General features: G+C 41.7%; 1 protein-coding gene across 1 annotated transcript in view; it reads right to left on the reverse strand.

Annotated features, from left to right (window-relative positions):
* Positions 1-4197: 4197 nt before the first annotated feature.
* LOC120065884 (anoctamin-1-like) overlaps positions 4198-21010 on the reverse strand; it is a 53842-nt gene continuing 37029 nt past the window's right edge. The window contains exons 3-5 of the mRNA XM_039016928.1: positions 11889-12236; positions 8070-8168; positions 4198-4353 (exon numbers count right to left, since the gene is read on the reverse strand). Coding sequence (XP_038872856.1) covers positions 4198-4353; positions 8070-8168; positions 11889-12236 — 603 coding nt within the window. The remainder of the gene's footprint in view (positions 4354-8069; positions 8169-11888; positions 12237-21010) is intronic.

A 21010-nucleotide genomic window follows, 5' to 3' on the forward strand; every position in this document is an offset into this window, starting at 1 on the left:
AACAGGCCTAATAGAGGAGCAACTAACAGGTTAAAGAGGGAGCAACTAAAGGCTACTAGAGGGAGCAACTAAACAGGTTAAAAGAGGGAGCAACTAAAACAGGCTACTAGAGGGAGCAACTAAACAGGCTACTAGAGGAGAGCAACTAAGAGAAGCATCTAATAGAGGGGAGCAACTACAACAGGCTACTAGAGGGAGTAACTGAACAGGCTACTAGAGGGAGCAACTAAACACGGTCTACTAGAGGGAGCAACTAAACAGGTTACTAGAGGGAGCAACTAAACAGGCTACTAGAGGGAGCAACACACACACACACACACACACACACACACACACACACACACACACACACACACACACACACAATCACAGACAGAGACAGAGACACACGGAGAGAGATAGAGAGAGAGAGAGAGAGAGAGAGAGAGAGAGAGAGAAAGAGAGAGAGAGAGAGAGAGAGAGAGAGAGAGAGAGAGAGAGACGGTAGAATTAACTGTATACATAAGGGCAGGTTGTTTTTGCAGCCATCTACCCACATTATAAACAGACACTCTTTGTTAGTGAAGTATCAGCATACAATAATCACTTTCCTGCTTAACACACAGAGGTGTAATGAAACCCATCATAGAGAGGATGTCAGTGGTTAGGCAGCCCGGACAAAGCCTGGTCCCTGATCAGTTCCTGCTGTCTTGCCAACTCCAATGGTCACTGTCACGTGGTGTGGAGTTGGCAAGACAGCACAAACAGATCTGGGACAAAAGGCTAACCCGCCCAGAGACCAGAGGGCCTAAATGTCCTTAAAGGTCTTACAGACCTGTCATAGATAACCCATGGGGGATTGTTATGGTAAGCATAGTTACAGCAGACCAGATTAATAGATGGCAGGGTTGGGATAGCATAGTTACAGCAGACCAGATTAATAGATGGCTGGGTTGGAATAGCATAGTTACAGCAGACCAGATTAATAGATGGCAGGGTTGGGATAGCATAGTTACAGCAGACCAGATTAATAGATGGCAGGGTTGGGATAGCATAGTTACAGCAGACCAGATTAATAGATGGCAGGGTTGGGATAGCATAGTTACAGCAGACCAGATTAATAGATGGCAGGGTTGGAATAGCATAGTTACAGCAGACCAGATTAATAGATAGCAGGGTTGGAATAGCATAGTTACAGCAGACCAGATTAATAGATAGCAGGGTTGGGATAGCATAGTTACAGCAGACCAGATTAATAGATGGCAGGGTTGGGATAGCATAGTTACAGCAGACCAGATTAATAGATAGCAGGGTTGGAATAGCATAGTTACAGCAGACCAGATTAATAGATGGCAGGGTTGGGATAGCATAGTTACAGCAGACCAGATTAATAGATAGCAGGGTTGGAATAGCATAGTTACAGCAGACCAGATTAATAGATGGCAGGGTTGGGATAGCATAGTTACAGCAGACCAGATTAATAGATGGCAGGGTTGGGATAGCATAGTTACAGCAGACCAGATTAATAGATGGCAGGGTTGGGATAGCATAGTTACAGCAGACCAGATTAATAGATGGCAGGGTTGGGATAGCATAGTTACAGCAGACCAGATTAATAGATAGCAGGGTTGGGATAGCATAGTTACAGCAGACCAGATTAATAGATGGCAGGGTTGGGATAGCATAGTTACAGCAGACCAGATTAATAGATGGCAGGGTTGGGATAGCATAGTTACAGCAGACCAGATTAATAGATAGCAGGGTTGGAATAGCATAGTTACAGCAGACCAGATTAATAGATGGCAGGGTTGGGATAGCATAGTTACAGCAGACCAGATTAATAGCTTCCAGTGTTAGGGCAATAGCTCAGAATAGACGGCCGTCCAATCTCTACACCAAATAAACCAACAAAACAAACTGTGACAGAAATAACCCTGTTTATAGCTCATGCCTTTACAGATACTTTAGTGTGCTGTTTGAGTAAGATTCAAAGCTGATAGGCCCTTTCTTTTATAACATTAAACACAACATCATGATTATTTGACTTCTGTTTCTGGGCTCGATCATGCAGTGTGAGCTGGTATGTAAGTCTTTGTGGGAAGCTTTACATATGATTACGGGTTCAAGTTCGGCCCTCTGTATTTTCAAGGAATGGTTTACCATCCGCTAAACTGTTTCACAGTTATTATTGATAGTCTGTTGTTGTACAAGCCGTCAGACCTTCAGACCTTCAGCTATTGTTCTGTTCTGTTGTCAATGGGTGTTAATGGGTATGCCACAAACTATACCGTACACCACTACAGTAGTCAATTAGATTATGTGCATTAAATTCCCGTAAACAAAGATGGATAGGCGCAGGAATGTAATTTTAGAGAACAGTTTTGTATATGTGATTGGAAGACATACTGTATATAGTGATGCATATAATCCTTCAGAACAACGAATATTCCTTCAGCTATTTTTCTTGCCTGTCCTTAATATGTGCGAACAGGCATATGCCACCACATGCCATATCATATGCCACTAGACATTTACAGTACCAGTCAAAAGTTTGGACACACCTACTCATTCAAGGGTTTTTCTTATTTTTACTACGTTCTAAATTATAGAACAATAGTGAAGACATCAAAACTATGAAAGAACACATATGGAATCATGTAGTAACCAAAAAAGTGTTAAACAAATCAAAAATATATTTTATGTTTGAGATTCTTCAAAGTAGCCACCCTTTGCCTTGATGACAGCTTTGCACACTCTTGTCATTCTCTCAACTAGCTTCATGAGGTAGTCACCTGGAATGCATTTCAATTAACAGGTGTGCCTTGTTAAAAGTTACTTTGTGGAATTTATTTCCTTCTTAATGGATTTGAGCCAATCAGTTGTGTTGACAAGGTAGGTGTGGTATACAGAAGTCAGCCCTATTTGGTGAAAGACCAAGTTCATATAATGGCAAGAACAGCTCAAATAAGCAAAGAGAAATGACAGTCCATCATTACTTTAAGACATGAAGGTTAGTCAAGGACTTTGAACGTTTCTTCAAGTGCAGTCGCAAAAACCATCAAGCGCGACGATGAAACGGGCTCTCATGAGGACCGCCACAGGAAAAGAAGACCCAGAGTTACCTCTGCTGCAGAGGATAAGTTCATTAGAGTTAACTGCACCTCAGATTGCAGCCCAAATAAATGCTTCAGAGTTCAAGTAACAGACACATCTCAACATCAACAGTTCAGAGGAGACTGCATGAATCAAGCCTTCCTGGTTGAATTGCTGCAAAGAAACCACTACTAAAGGACACCAATAAGAAGACTTGCTTGGGCCAAGAAACACGAGCAACGGACGTTAGACCAGTGGAAATCTGTCCTTTGGTCTGATGAGTCCAAATTTGAGATTATTGGTTCAAACCGCTGTGTCTTTGTGAGACGCAGTGTGGGTGAACAGATGATCTCTGCATGTGTGGTTGCCACCGTGGGCATGGAGGAGGAGGTGTGATGGTGTGGGGGTGCTTTGCTGATGATACTGTCTGTGATTTATTTAGAATTCAAGGCACGCTTAACCAGCATGGCTACGACAGCATTCTGCAGCGATACGTTTAGTGGGACTATCAATTGTTTATTAACAGGACAATGACCCAACACACCCGCAGGCTGTGTAAGGGCTATTTGACCAAGAAGGAGAGTTATGGAGTGCTGCATCAGATGACCTGGCCTCCACAATCACCCGACCTCTAACCAATTGAGATGGTTTGGGATGAGTTGGACTGCAGAGTGAAGGAAAAGCAGCTAACAAGTGCTCAGCATATGTGGGAACTCATTCAACACTGTTGGAAAAGCATTCCAGGTGAAGCTGTTTGAGAGAATGCCAAGAGTTTGCAAAGCTGTCATCAGGGCAAAGGGTGGCTACTTTGAAGAATCTAAAATCTATAATATATTTTGATTTAACACTTTTTTGGTTACTAACATGATTCTATATGTGTTATTTCATAGTTTTGATGTCTTCACTATTATTCTACAATGTAGAATATAGTAAAAAATAAAGATAAATCCTTGTGTGAGTAGGTGTGTCCACATTTTTGACTGATATTGTACATTAAAAGTGCATTAAATGTCCTTGAAACCAAGATGGTTTGGAGCAGGAATTGAAGTCCATATGTTAAGGTACATTTATACAGTCTATACAGTCCTGTATACCCTATATTATCATAAGACATAAAGTATATACTCACAAGTGTTGTTTTTCTCTGGAGAACATGTAGGAGAGATGCTTAACATTTTGTGTCCTGTTATCCTCCACGTTGGGATAGAGAGGTTCTGTCGCTTTGTTTACCAATGTGTTGATCTTCGCCCCAACACCCGTACTCTGCTTCATTTCATATACCTACAATATAAAGATATACCTTCAGTTTATATAACTACACTATCTAGATATACCTTCAGTTTATATGCCTACAATATAAAGATATACCTTCAGTTTATATAACTACAATATAAAGATATACCTTCAGTTTATATACCTACAATATATAGATAAACCTTCAGTTTATATACCTACAATATATAGATAAACCTTCAGTTTATATACCTACAATATATAGATAAACCTTCAGTTTATATACCTATAATATATAGATAAACTTTCAGTTTATATACCTACAATATCTAGATATACCTTCATTTCACATATCTACAATATATAGATATACACTACATTACCAAAAGTATGTGGATACCTGCTCGTCAAACATCTAATTCCAAAATCCTGGGCATTAATATGGAGTTGGTCCCCCCTTTGATGCTATAACAGCCTCCACTCTTCTGGGAAGGCTTTCCACTAGATGATGGAACATTGCCAAAGGTGTTCAATGGGTTTGATGTCAGTGCTCTGTGCAGGCCAGTCAAGTTCTTCCACACCGATCTTGACAAACCATTTCTGTATGGACCTCACTTTGTGCACGGGAGCATTGCATTGCTGAAACAGGAAAGGGCTTTCCCCAAACTGTTGCCACAAAGTTGGGAGCACAGAATCGTCTAGAATGTCATTATTGTTTTTGTTGCACTGCTTTGCTTTATCTTGGCCAGGTCACAGTTGTAAATGAGAACTTGTTCTCAACTGGCCTACCTGGTTAAATAAAGGTGAAAAACATTTATTTATTTATATTATTGTATGCTGTAGCGTTAAGATTTCACTTCACTGGAACTAAGGGGCCTAGCCCAAACCATGAAAAACAGCCCCAGATCATTATCCCTCCTCCACCAAACTTCACAATTGGCACAATGCATTCGGGCAGGTAGCATTCTCCTGGCATCCGCCAAACCCAGATTCATTCGTCGGACTGCCAGATGGTGAAGTGTGATTCATCACTCCAGAGAACACGTTTCCACTGTTCCAGAGTTCAATGGCAGCAAGCTTTACACCACACCAGCCGATTATTGGCATTGTGCATGGTGATCTTAGGCTTGTGTGCGGCTGCTTGGCCATAGAAACCCATTTCATGAGGCTCCCGACGAATAGTTCTTGTGCTGATGTTACTTCCAGCACTCGCGGTTCAGTTCTGTGAGCTTCTGTGGCCTACCATTTCGCGGCTGAGCCGTTGTTGCTCCTAGACTTTTGATCGGAGCAGCTCTAGCAGGGCAGAAATTTGACGAATTTACTTGTTGGAAAGGTGTTATCATATGGAGTCTATGGAGATTGCATGGTTTGTGCTCAATTTTATACACCTGTCAGCAACGGGTGTTCCTGAAATAGCCGAATCCCTTCTATGCTCGCTCCGAGGCAAGCAACACTGAGGCATGCATGAGAGCATCAGCTGTTCCGGACGACTGTGTGATCACGCTCTCCGTAGCCGACGTGAGTAAGACCTTTAAACAGGTCAACATACACAAGGCTGCGGGGCCAGACGGATTACCAGGACGTGTGCTCCAGGCATGTGCTGATCAACTGGCAGGTGTCTTCACTGACATTTTTAACATGTCCCTGATTGAGTCTGTAATACCAACATGTTTCAAGCAGACCACCATAGTCCCTGTGCCAAGAACACAAAGGCAACCTGCCTAAATGACTACAGACCCGTAGCACTCACGTCCGTAGCCATGAAGTGCTTTGAAAGGCTGGTAATGGCTCACATCAACACCATTATCCCAGAAACCCTAGACCCACTCCAATTTGCATACCGTCCAAACAGATCCACAGATAATGCAATCTCTATTGCACTCCACACTGCCCTTTCCCACCTGGACAAAAGGAACACTTATGTGAGAATGCTATTCATTGACTATAGCTCAGCGTTCAACACCATAGTACCCTCAAAGCTCATCACTAAGCTAAGGATCCTGGGACTAAACACCTCCCTCTGCAACTGGGTCCTGGACTTCCTGACGGGCCGCCCCCAGGTGGTGAGGGTAGGTGGCAACACATCTGCCACGCTGATCCTCAACACTGGAGCCCCCCAGGGGTGCGTGCTCAGTCCCCTCCTGTACTCCCTGTTCACCCATGACTGCACTGCCAGGCACGACTCCAACACCATCATTAAGTTTGCAGATGACACAACAGTGGTAGGTCTGATCACCGACAACGACGAGACAGCCTATAGGGAGGAGGTCAGAGACCTGGCCGGGTGGTGCCAGAATAACAACCTATCCCTCAACGTAACCAAAACTAAGGAGATGATTGTGGACTACAGGAAAAGGAGGACCGAGTACGCCCCCATTCTCATCGACGGGGCTGTAGTGGAGCAGGTTGAGAGCTTCAAGTTCCTTGGTGTCCACATCACCAACAAACCAGAATGGTCCAAACACACCAAGACAGTCGTGAAGAGGGCTCGACAAAGCCTATTCCCCCTCAGGAAACTAAAAAGATTTGGCATGGGTCCTGAGATCCTCCAAAGGTTCTACAGCTGCAACATCGAGAGCATCCTGACTGGTTGCATCACTGCCTGGTATGGCAATTGCCCGGCCTCCGACCGCAAGGCACTACAGAGGGTAGTGCATACGGCCCATTACATCACTGGGGCTAAGCTGCGTGCCATCCAGGACCTCAAAACCAGGCGGTGTCAGAGGAAGGCCCTAAAAATTGTTAAAGACCACAGCCACCCCATCATAGACTGTTCTCTCTACTACCGCATGGCAAGCGGTACCGGAAGGCTTCTCAACAGTTTTTACCCCCAAGCCATAAGACTCCTGAACAGGTAATCAAATGGCTACCCGGACTATTTTCATTGTGTGCCCCCCGCCCCACCTCTTTTACGCTGCTGCTACTCTCTGTTTATCATATATGCCCAGTCACTTTAACTATACATTCATGTACATATGCACATACTACCTCAATTGGCCCGACCAACCAGTGCTTCCGCACATTGGCTAACCGGGCTATCTGCATTGTGTCCCACCACTCACCATCGCCAACCCCTCTTTTACGCTACTGTTACTCTCTGTTCATCATATATGCATAGTCACTTTAACCATATCTACATGTACATACTACCTCAATCAGCCCGACTAACCGGTGTCTGTATATAGCCTCGCTACTGTTTTTCACTGTCTTTTTACTGTTGTTTTTATTTCTTTACTTACCTATTGTTCACCTAATACCTTTTTTTTTGCACTAATGGTAAGTAAGCATTTCACCTGTTGTATTCGGCGCAACTGACAAATAAACGTTGATTTGATTTGATTTGAATTCACTAATTTGAAGGGGTGTCCAAAAACTTTTGTATATATAGTGTACCTACAATATATAGATATATATTCAGGTCTACTACATGATTCCATACGTGTTATTGATATACATATGTGTTATAGATATACATGTTTGTGCCCAGGATGTTAACCAGGGCACAAACAGGTCAGAGAGAATGAGAATGGCTAGCATCAGGTCTGTGTCTGAAAACGTTACTAGCTGTCAAAACCTTGATTCCTCTGTCCTTGTTTCCTCTGTCCTTGTTTCCTCTGTCCTTGCTTCCTCTGTCCTTGCTTCCTCTGTCCTTGCTTCCTCTGTCCTTGCTTCCTCTGTCCTTGTTTCCTCTGGTTCCTCACCTCCCTCTCAAAGCTCATTGGAGAAGCTTGTAACCGTTACATGTCATTCAACAGTTAACTTACTTTTTTTGTGGGCATCTTGAGCTTCATAAACTCCGCCTCTCGACAGAGCACATGCCATGGAGCATGAATCTTCACAAAGCCCACACCTGGAGTTTTAGTCTGAAATAAACAAAAAACAGATTAATTTCATAAAATAAACTTCATTTTTTGAACAATAAATGGAAGTTTAAGGTTTGGTTGGCAAGTACTGAATGCCCAACCCTTTGGATATTATGTCCCTTTGAATGCTAGACCAACAACAGTATATGACATGACAGCATCAACATTAGAGGTATGTATAAAGGCAACAAACTAAAAGAATGAAAGAAATGCATGTGTTTATCTCTTGTCTTTAAGGAAAGCAATACATTCATCTGGATGACAGTTGGGTAAACAACGGTCTCCAAACAAATCCCTCTTCTATAGTCAGTTCAAACAAAACAATGTCTGGGAACTGAAGGCTACTTACTGTATGGCACAGAGACAAAGAGACACCATGGGAAATCATGAGAAGAATCAGCTACCCTTCTATAGAAACACATCATCATCATTACCATGATAACGTAAGCATTTGAATCTAGGACAATGACAAAAAAGTTCAAACTAGTACCAACACAAATAGTATTCCACAGTACGGTATGTATGTTGAACAACATCAACACAGGAGGGATTCACTGTGAAGGCTTTGATGCTGCTGTCACCCAGTTACCCAGATATGACCCTCATGATATCATTTACATGGAATCAGTGGTTACTGAGATGCTCATTCACCCACTGACATGGTACAGCACAGAGCATCTGTTCCAATGTGCAGCTCCTCCTGTGAGAAGACAAGCATGGCTAGCAGGGGATGGCCTCTAACTTGATCTCAAATTCTAAACAACCAACTGTTACAGGCTATCTCAGTTTGTATTGTCTTCAATAGAGCTAAGACAAGCATCATTAGTAACAAGGGACGCAGAATCTTAAACAAAACACACTCTCTAACTTTGATCTCAAACCCTTGAACAACCGACTGTCTTAACAGCCTTTGTCACTTTCTAGCCAGCATCATGTTTGTTGTTGATACAGATCATCAGTCTTTGCATAACATCTTATGAAAGTACCTTGCTACTTGACATGCCTCTCTACTGTGTACTGTATGTCAAGCGACAAATGTCACCATGTCTGAAACATTAGGAGTGACATTTTCAACAACTCAAGACACGGTGGTGTCAGTGCTATCTATAGGCTGAATCAGTTTGAGTACACAGAGCAGCATTTAATCAGAAGTGATTTAGGAATGCAGCAGCTCGTTTGTAAGACTGTATCATGTATCCTGTTCCCACCATCACATTGTAAAACACACAGACCCCTCATGGACACAGTTAGAGGTTTTGATAGAGGCAGTGTTAGATCAGAATGTGGTTGTGTAACTGGCCTAACTAAAGGTACGCGGTGGAGCAACCCTGTCTGCTGGTCCTACTTCATTTATACTAGTTTTCTTTGGCCCAACAAACCTTAATAACAAGTGATGCTGCAACAAGTATGGAATTTAGGCGTGCAGATCTAAAAGACATCTAGTCAACCGTAATGTAGTCTCGCACTGTCAGACATCACATTGCATTCTGGTTTGAGAATCAGAGACAACTAGAATGTTCTAGAAACATAGAGGGTCAAGGTTAGTTCATATGGGTTTCCTAGCAGAATTTTGCATTAATCACATCACTGTTTGAATCCCAAACATTGACACTCATCCCATCACCACCTCTGCTTCCTTCCTTCCCACTTCAGTCCCGTCCCAGTGTCCCTCCCTCTATTAGATACATGTGAATTACTCCCACTTAAATGTCCTCTATAGACAGATTAGTATAGTCAACAGCACTTTAATGATCTATAATACTTAGGTCGCCTATTTTAAATCAACTAACTCCACAATGGATGGACGGTGAGAGGGAATGATAAAATACCTAAACATTACTCCCCTCTCTCCGCTAAGATCATAAGACAGAGATTATTCTGTATGTCTTCCCCCACAGTGAACAGTCTGACATGATAACCACATGGGAAACACTTTGGGAATAGAATGATGGCTTGAATGCAATTTGGGGACAAAATGGAAAATTATACCCAGATGATTTATAACACAGTGAGTGTATGGCACCCAGAACCAAATCTCGCGTGTACCCTGCCTTGTAACAAAAGTCCACAAAAATACTACACATATGACATCATTTATATCTCTCTTTCTCACACACTTAATTGAAAACATGAAAACACTCTGTATGTGTGAGAGTGTGTGAGAGTTTGTGCTGCTCTTAAAGAGTACAGTCAAGGTATTCTGAGTGATCTTCCAGCTGGCATCGCCACACATTAGTTGCCTGGCGCTGTGTGTGTGATTGTGCGTGTGTGTTTGTGTGTGTCTGTGCATGGTGTGATCCTTCCACAGAGCCCTGTCTGTCCCTGACTTGGTAAAGAGATCTACCATGGCAGCTGTCATCTTGCCATCCTCAGCACTTGGACCGACCTAGTCTCATATTACTGGACTTCACCCTCATGACATCCTCAGGTCCTGTCCATGACAGGTTACTGTTGGTCAACGCACCACAAGACTACTACTAGAACTACACAGGGCTTTTCTTTATTCATTCGCTCTCATGACATCTAATCCAACAAGTTGATTCAATGGCTGCCATACTTTTTGACAATTTTTTTTACAAGAGATTCATCTTTTGATCCTGATCAGTGATTTTGAATTCAAAATGCATTGGCTTTGAACAAGAAAAATAAAGCATAACACTGATACTAATTATGTAATGTTTAAAGGGGCAGTGCAGTTAAAAAACGAGATTTCCCAATTTCTTTATGATATTTTCACACTATGAGGTCGAAATGACACTAAAACTGTGAAAATTTGGATAATGCCCATTTTGTGTAAGAGCTGTTTGAAAAAAAATCCTGGAATTCCCAGCCTGTTCAGGTGGGATGGAGATTTTGGCCCAGATCATGACATCACAATCTGATCTGATTATTGTAACCAAGGACCAGTCAGTTTTTATTTGCATATGTATCCTCCTACTTTGAAGGGGTAATCAGGGTAGTCTCTAGAGTCTAAACCAATGGTTCTCTAATGGCTTTTCCTCAGGACCCAAATTGGACCAGGTTACAGTGGCTTGCGAAAGTACTTACCCCCCTTGGCATTTTTCCTATTAGATCTTATTTAGGGGCTTCATAGCAAAGGGGGTGAATATATATGCACACACCACTTTTCCATTTATTTATTTTTTGAATTTTTTGAAACAAGTGATTTTTTTCATTTCACTTCACCAATTTGGACTATTTTGTGTATGTCAATTACATGAAATCCAAATAAAAATATATTTAAATTACAGGTTGTAATACAACAAAATAGGAAAAACGCCAAGGGGAATGAAAACTATTATAAGGCACTGTAAATCCAACAAACAAACAAACCAATGACAGTAGCCAGGCAGGTTAAAAGGTTACCCCAGGTTACCACAGTTACCCTGGTTACTGCTGAAAGTCCTGCTAGCCCTCTATAGGCCGGTTTCAGCTGGTGTTGTACCAAAGTACAATGTATCTTTTGTATACTGTTACATGGTGGGGGCTCCAGGCAAACTGGCTGACCTAAGCCCAAAGACAAAAATACCCCTGATCCACCAGCCAGCTGGAAAACAAAGACTGTAGAGGTGCAGCGGTGTTGTGTTGTGTGGAATACTCTCCCCTCTCTGCCCTAAGCTAACTCACAGCTAACGCTAGACCTGACTGGACATTGCTGATAATATCGTGTGGGTTTGGTCAAAAAGAACAGAACAGAGAAGCCGTAGAGAAGCAACTCACATCCTCATCCTTCTCCAGCTCCATGCCCATATCCCTCAGGTTGCCCTCAAACTCCTCCCGGTGGAGGCGCTTGTCGTCCACGTGGTAGTCCATGCTGTGGTCTTGGGAGGCCACCTCCGGGTCACCTCTGGGCTGAGGGGGTGGCGCTCGCCCCAGCCTGGCTGTCCCGCGGCGGAGGCTCCGTGTAAAGGCGTTGTCAGTGAAGCGGGAGGACTGTCGATTGGAGCGCGAGCTGCTGGGCTTTTTGATGTGGTAGGTGAGGATGTAATCCACCCGCCTCTCTCCATCCTGGAAGTACAGGCCATGCTGACATCCTGTGTTCTCCTCAGGTGTCAGGCAGTTCAGGAGCTGGGGAGAGAGGGGAGGGCTGTGCATTAGAGGGCTGCTTGGGCTAGCTGCCTAGCTGAATCATGTGCATGTGTGTGTGTGTGTGCTGTGCAGCTTTTGCCATTTGTCGTGAGAGGCACAGCATGGTTAATGAGCCAGTTAGACTACAGGGGTCAAGGTGGGGTCAAGCTAGTCCCAATAGGGCTCCTAAGGAATTGAGTTCCCCTTGGGGAAGTGATCACTCTCAGTGACTTAGAGCCCGAATGCTGATTTCCAAGGCAAGCAGTATTGATAATTATTAACATGTATTAACATTTTTATATAAAAAAAAGTATTGTGCTGCTACTCTGTGTGTGTACAAACAATTAAACAAATATTCCTGCTGCTATATTTTATGATATATCATTCATTTATATGAAAGGTGTCTATAGTTACAGTGTTAAAATCTATTATTGTACAAAATTCAATAGGATTTTCCTGAACATATATCACAGCAGAGAAGGTAGAAATACATTTTATAATCATAACAATCAGAGAATAAATGGAGAATAAAATATTGAAAAAATAAATGTAGGATTTTGACAATACTGTAATATGCCAGATTTCTCATCTACTGTCTCCCTGCAAACCAGAAAATATTAAACTATTGAGAGAAAGCTCTTCTTCACAAAGAATTGCAATCTTATACTGTGGCTTGTTTAAAAGAAGGCCTCTTATACGGCCATTATAAAAATAAAAAAAATGTACACGAATAATCAAAATTCCTATATATCGACTTGGATATTTGTGTCATGATTATAACAAAATGTATGACATACTCATGGTTGATCCGGTTTCAGTCGGATATGTACAGTATATGGCAAGTTTTCAGAGGGATATAACAAATGCTGAAATCCAAGCTTGTTTGACCATTAATGTTTGAGTGACCAAAACTATTTGCTTATTCCTGACCTGGTGGTCCAATATTGTTGCAATAGTCAGTATTATCATTAGATACATCCAACAGTGTTATCTCTGGAACATCACCTACGGAATTATAGAAACAAATATTTGATTTTATGTGTTATAGGCTGATGAAGAACTTCATATAATGCTATCTGCCACTATCAACATATAGTATTATTTACCCAAATGGCAGTTACATGGAGCAATGTTAAGGCCTTCCTGAACTACAGTAGCTTATTTCAGGTAAGAGTGCCAAAATGATTGATGATTGCTTGTGTGTGTGCAGACATGTGGGTGTTTCTTGTGTTTGGGTGAGCAAGGCTGACTGACTGTGATCTGGGTTGGTCTTATGACTTATCAGTTGTAATAATATTGTCCAATATTCCTGCAGACTATTTTGATAGCACTGACTGACCCAACTGATTTTCTATTTTTAATCACAGTATGTAAGAAGTGGATTGTGGCCCGCCCCACATTAATATAATCACTTAATTCAATGACCTAATTTGACAATTCCACCCAATTCCATACTCTACCTCACATGCTCCTGAGTTGCGCAGCGGTCTAAGGCATGGCATCTCAGTGTTAGAGGCATCACTACAGACCCTGGCTTGATTCCAGGCTGTATCACAACCGGCCGTGATTGGGAGTCCCATAGGGCGGCGCACAATTGGCCCAGTGTCGTCCGGGTTAGGGTTTGGCCGGGGTAGGCCGTCATTGTAAATAAGAATTTGTTCTTAACAGACTTGCCTCGTTAAATAAAGGTCAAATAAAGGATGAAAATCTAAGACACTGTTCCATTTGTACCACTGACTGGGGAAGATTTTAGGAGGCACTCACTACTGATGTGGGTTATGTGAGGTTATGGGGTGAGTGGAGTATGTTGAGACATTCAGTATCAATCCGTCAAGGGAAATATAGTATTCTTTCAAACAAAGACATTACACAAAAAATAAAAAATGGCGACAACAGAGAGGGTTGCCTCGCTTCTAGCTCTTAGGAAACTTAGTTTTTTCACAAGCATTTCGCTACACCCGCAATAACATCTGATAAACACATGCATGTGACCAAATTTTGTTTATTTGATACACTGAGAGTAGAAAATATTAGGAACACCTTCCTCATATTGAGTTGCACCCCCATTTGCCCTCAGAACAGCCTCAAGTCGTCGGGGCATGGACTCTACAGGGTGTTGAAAGCATTCCACAGGGATGCTGGGCCATTTTGACTCCAATGCTTCCCACTGTTTCAAGTTGGCTGGATGTCCTTGATACACACGGAAACTGTTGAGCATGAAAAACCCAGCAGGGTTGCAGTTCTTGACACACTCAAACCAGTGTGCTTGGCACCTACTGCCATACTCCGTTCAAAGGCACTTAAATATTTTGTCTTGCCCATTCACTCTCTGAATGGTACAAATACACAATCCATGCCTCAATTGTCACAAGGCTTAAAAATCCTTCTTTAATTAACATCTCTCCTCCCCTTCATCTACACTAACTGAAGTGGATTTAAACAAGTGACATCAATAAGGGATCATAGCTTTTACCTGGATTCACCTGGTCAGTCTATGCCATTGAAAGAGCAGGTGTTCCTAATGTTTTGTCCACTCAGTGTATATTTCAGGGTGTTGTGTGTTCCTGGAAATAATCAGAATTCATGTAAATATTACAGTTTTGTTTTTGATTAATTTTAAGCATCTTTTAACATAGGCTTAACACCTAACAAACACTTTTAACATAGGCCAGGTCCTGTTGTTACCTCATATCCCAGTGATAATGGCTTGCATTACGCATGGGAAGAAACCACTTCAATATGTACAACTTGAGCCATTGGCTCAACCATTGGCTCAACTTACTCCATGGTCATTGACTCAACTTACCCCAAGGCAAACATTTTGACTATATTAGCCCACACAGCTACAAGGATGCACTTTCATGGTAGGTTTAGGACCTCAAATTGAAGGTTATAGAGCCTCCAACGGAAGTATAGAACAATATTAAAATGTTCTACTTTGGTTTAGATACAAGCATCACGAAACCTCTAACACAATAAATGTATTTGACTTGGTGAAAATAATTTTTGGGGACCTAACTTGCTTACCACTTTTTCCATGTGGTTTCTTCCTTCACATTCGCCATGAAATGATGGCCTCTACCTAAATATTTGGTAAAACAATAGATTTTGTGTATGGTTTCCTAAAAACAAAGTGGCTCAACGTACCCTTTTGGCTCAAATTACCCCACTCTCCTCTATCGCTGCTTTCATGACCAATTAGTTAAGTTCTCTGTGGCAGCTAGCCCGCCAGATGTGGAGTAGGGCTGCGTGTCATAAATTAGTTTGTTTTTGTTTACGTTCCAAAAAAGGTCCACTTTTCACAAACACACATACCTCTCTTGTGCATAGTTCAATTCTTCACAGAGCTGCATGTGTAATGTGGGACAAGCTGAAGCAGAGCTAGCATAGGGCGGGCTATGGGTGCAGCCATGGATGTAAGATCCTGCAGATATTTTGAAAAACAAAAATGTCTATGGTCAGGTTTTGACTATAGGCTTCTTTGAAGCAAGGTAAGACATGCCTCGTAATAGGCTATGAAGTAAAACTTTCAGGTTTCAAACTATTAAGTATGCCTACAGTATATGTTTTCAACATGCAGACTGCCTCCAGCTCAGACTACAAGGTTGCTGACGATAGCCTACCATATGCCTGCACTCAAATGGCAGTTGCTTAATATTAAGAGGAGTTGACAACTAAATAGCCTCTTTTTAACAGTGGATATCTGTTGCATGTAGAAATGTTGCGCTATGAGTGGGCTTATCAGAACACATGTTTGATCCTCAACACGGGGACCCCTCAGGGGTGCGTTCTTAGTCCCCTCCTGTACTTCCTGTTCACCCACGACTGCGTGGCTAAGCACGACTCCAACACCATCATTAAGTTTTCTGACAACACAACAGTGGTAGGCCTGATCACCGACAACAATGAGACAGCCTATAGGGAGGAGGTCAGAGACCTGACACTTTTCCCCCTCAGGAGACTGAAAATATTTGTCATGGGTCCCCAGATCCTCAAAAAGTTTTACAGCCGCACCACCTGGTATGGCAACCACCAGGTATGGCAACTGCTCGGCATCTGACCGTAAGGTGCTACAGAGGACAGTGTGTATTGCCCAGTACATCACTGGGATCAAGCTTCCTGCCATCCAGAGCCTATAAACTAGGTGGTGTCATAGGAAGGCCCCAAAAATTGTCAAAGACTCCAGTCACCCAAGTCATAGACTGTTCTCTCTGCTATCGCATGGCAAGCGGTACCGGAGCACCAAGTCTAGGTCCAAAAGGCTCCTTAAAACCTCTTCGGGCTAGGGGGCGGTATTTTCACGTCGGGAAGAAAAGCGTGCCCAAAGTAAACTGCCTGCTACTCAGGCCAAAAAGCTAGGATATGCATATAATTTGTAGATTTGGATAGAAAACACTCTACAGTTTCTAAAACTGTTATAATTATGTCTGTGAGTATAACAGAAAGTATTTGGCAGGGAAAACCCCAAGGGCAAACCATCCAGGATTTTTGTTGTTGTTGAGGTAACAGTGTTTTCAATGGGTTTCTATGTGGATCTAGATTTCTAAGGCACTTGCTTGCAGTTCCTATCGCTTCCACTGGATGTCAACAGTCTTTAGAAATTGGTTGATGTTTTTCCTTTGAGAAATGAAGAAGTAGGGCTGTTCAGAACGAGGGTCGAGTCTAGTCTACTGTTGTGGATGGGGCGCGCGACCTGAAAGCTCGCTCCACTTTGTTTTTATCCGCTATTGAACGCAGTTTATCCCGTCTTAAATTTTATCGATTATTTACGTAAAAAAATACCTAAAGTTGTATTAGGAAAGTTGTTTGAAATGTTTGGATCAAGATTACAGGTAACTTATTAGATATTTTGTAGTCATGTTGCATGAGTTGGAACCGGTGTTTTTCTGAGTCAAACGCGCCAAATAAATGGACATTTTGGAGATATAACGACGGAATTTATCGAACAAAAGGACCATTTGTGATGTTTAATGGACATATTGGAGTGAAGATCTTCAAAGGTAAGGCATGAATTATATTGTTATTTCTGAGTATTGTGTCGCGCCTGGCAGGTTGAATTATGATTGTCATGTGTTTGTTTGATGGGGTGCTGTCCTCAAATAATAGCATGGTATGTTTTCGCCGTAAAGCCTTTTTGAAATCTGACACAGTGGCTAGATTAACAATAAGTTAAGCTTTAATTTGGTGTATTGCACTTGTATGATTGTTAAATATTTCAATTTTTTAATTTTTAATTTCGCGCTCTGCCATTTCACCTGATGTTGTCGAAACGTTCCGCTAGCGGAACCCCTAGCCGTAATAGGTCAGCTTCTACCACCAAGCCATAAGACTGCTGAACAATTAATCAAATGGCCACCTGGACTATTTACATTTACATTTTACATTTGTTTTTACACTGCTGCTACTCGCTGTTTATTATCTATGCATAGTCACTTTACCCCTACCTACATGTACAAATTACCTCGACTAACCTGTACCCCCGCACATTGACTCGGTACCGGTACCCCCTGTATATAACCTCGGTACTGTTATTTTATTGTGCTACTTTTTATACATTTTTTAACTTTCGTTTATTTTGTAAATATTTTCTTAACTCTATTTCTTGAACTGCATTGTTGGTGTTGGGCTCGTAAGTAAGCATTTCACGGTAAAGTCTACACCTGTTGTATTCGGCGCATGTGACAAATAAAATTTGATTTGATTTGATGTGCTGTGAGAGTGATCTCTCACTGCGCAACAGGTGATATTCCGCTCAAACTGGGCTCTGTATGAAAATACACACAAGCCCATTTAATTCCCTATAGACTGATGAGCATGACTGGTTACATTTATTTTTAGCGGCTGACTTCCTAACATCCTAATTTGCAATTTGCATTTATGATAGGCCCGATCAGCAATTCATTTGGTCAGACGGGCCCCTGGAGAACGCCCCGCCCCCTCTGTGCTAAGACTAACTCCACGCCTGGGAACAAGACAGTACAACGTGTCAGACGTCTACACTAGATACTTGTTCTGTAATTAGCCTACATGATAATTATCTCTCTACAAACTGCCAAACCAGGTCAAGCCATTTCTCAACTATATTGAGATAAAAACCTTACAAAAAAGTTATAAAGAATGGATTAACAATAGGCAAAATAGTGTAAATGTAGTTGGAAAAGATATTCAGGCTATTACTTAACCCACTTGATGTGTAAGTAGGTTTTTCAACTACATTTACACTAAACAAACATAAGTCTGACTTCCACCTATTATTTTCCAACAAATCAATCAAATCAAAAGCGTAAGCAAGTGAAATAACTGCCAAACCTATCTTTACTATAAAAACATATAGCAAACTGTTATGTGATGAAGATTTCCCCCTGAGATAGTTAGTCTCAGTCTCCTAGTATGTAAACACATTATGTAAATCAATACATACTGTGTCTTTGTCATTCTACTCACTTGAAATTTGCCATGAAAAATCACATCCTTTAAGAAGTGCCTGGGCTTGCTAGCTGTAGCCGCTGCGTCATGAAGCAGTGAAGTCCCTGAGCTCTCTGGTGTTTCTCCAGCCATCTTCCCATCACTAGGCGAGCGCTGCCACATACTACTGCTATCAAACACAGCTCTCTCTCTCTCTCTCTCTCCCACTCTCTCTGTCACCGTCCACAGCGTTGAACCAAGCCAAAAGTCTCCCTGCTACAAGACCTAGTACTTGTTACTTGAGAAGAGTCTGAGAGTCTGAGATGCCAAGTAGCTAATATTAGACTTGATCTGAATGCGACAAGGTGCCCTCTCATTTCCCAATCTCTCATTACATATCATAGGTATAAGAGATATTCCCATCTTCTTCAGGGTCTGCTAGTCATTCCGAGGTTAAGGTTAAGCTGTGTTACATTTCATTAGAATGTAAACATTGGCCCAACCAATACAAACATTCCCCTGAGAGGGTCCTCAGTGAGAGATTGTGTCATCGCAACACAGCGACGGTGTACCACTTCAGATGTGGCACTGGATACGCTCTGTTGAACAAGGGGGATTAAACACTTCTAATGCTGTGTATATTCACAAGATCAGTTGGACTAGTAGAACCACAAAATATTACAGTGATTAACAATGTCAATTGGTACTTGTGTTATCAAGTGAAATTTTAAGTAAATTCCAACAGGTGGGGGGGACGGCCCCCACAATAAGTAGGGGTTGATTGATGCTCAATGTTAAATTCAAATCTTCCTACCATCACATCTAAGCCAATATGACACCAATGTCAATGGTGTCCAATAACTCCAATAACTCCTTTATTGGAGTAACACAACACACGTATCTCGTCATGATCCGTTCAGCTAGTACCAAGAACCATATACAGGATTTTTGTCAGGGTCGTTAGGAAAAAATGCAATGTCTTGCAACCACCTAGCTCAAATTCTTGGTGTATGATTAAAACGAGACTATAGCATCCATACGGTGACCATTGGACTTACCATTTGTCGGACTGAATACATTTGTAAGTAGAACAGTTTTGATTAAATGTATAATTTATCGCTCTCATGTGCCCATAGAGACTAAGCGTTGCGCTAACTTTATGTAGCATTTCTGTCAATGCTAACATATTTTTCAGCCTAATCTCCGAGTTCTTAAACCCAGTCCAAAGTACTTAAGTTTCTGCGCATCTGGTAGCTAGCTAGTAGCAAGCTTACTCTCAAGAACCCAAGGCAACCGAAGGCATTTTGTCTTATCCCAAGGGTTTTCAGCCATGTGAACTACAATGTTTTTAGAAACTTATATAAATTAATAAAAAATGAAAAGCTGAAATATCTTGAGTCAAAAAGTATTCAACCCCTTTGTTATGGCAAGCCTAAATAAGTTCAGGAGTAAAAATCTGCCTAACAAGTCAAATAATAAGTTGCATGGACTGACTCTGTGTGCAATAATAGTGTTCAACATAATTTTTGAATGATTACCTCATCTCTATACCCCACACATACAGACCAATTATCTGTAAGGTCCCTCAGTCGAGCAGTGAATTTCAAACACAGATTCAACCACAAAGACCAGGGAGGTTTTCCAATGCCACGCAGAGAAGGGCACCTATTGGTAGATTCATGTTTTTTTAAAGCAGACATTGAAAAATCCTTTGAACATGGTTAAGTCATTAATTCCACTTTGGATGGTGTATTAATACACCCAGTCACTACAAAGATACAGGCATCCTTCCTAACTCAGTTGCCGGAGACGAAGGAAACCACTCAGGGAATTCACCATGAGGCCAATGGTGACTTTAAAAGTTACACAGTTTAATGGCTGTGATAGGAGAAAACTGAGGATGGATCAACAACATTGTAGTTACTCCACAATACTAACCTAAATGACAGAGTGAAAAGAAGGAAGCCTGTACATACAAAAAATATTCCAAAATATGCATTCTGTTTGCAATAAAGCACTAAAGTAAAACTGCAAAAAAAATGTGCCAAAGAAATAAGCTTTATGTCCTGAATACAAAGTGTTACACGGAACCCAAACCGGCTGCGTGCTTGCACCATCGTGGGCTATCGTGCATACATGTATTTTGCCTCCTCACTCCAAACGCGATCACGACACGTAGGTTAAAATATCAAAACAAACTCTGAACCAATAACATTGATTTGGGGACAGGTCGAAAAGCATTAAACATGCATTAAACATGTATGGCAATTTAGCTAGTTAGCTTGCACTTGCTAGCTAATGTTAATTTGTCCTATTAGCTTGCTGTTGCTAGCTAATTTATCCTGGGATATAAACATTGAGTTGTTATT

Source organism: Salvelinus namaycush, chromosome 21 (genome assembly GCF_016432855.1).
Source record: "Salvelinus namaycush isolate Seneca chromosome 21, SaNama_1.0, whole genome shotgun sequence".
NCBI lineage: Eukaryota > Metazoa > Chordata > Actinopteri > Salmoniformes > Salmonidae > Salvelinus > Salvelinus namaycush.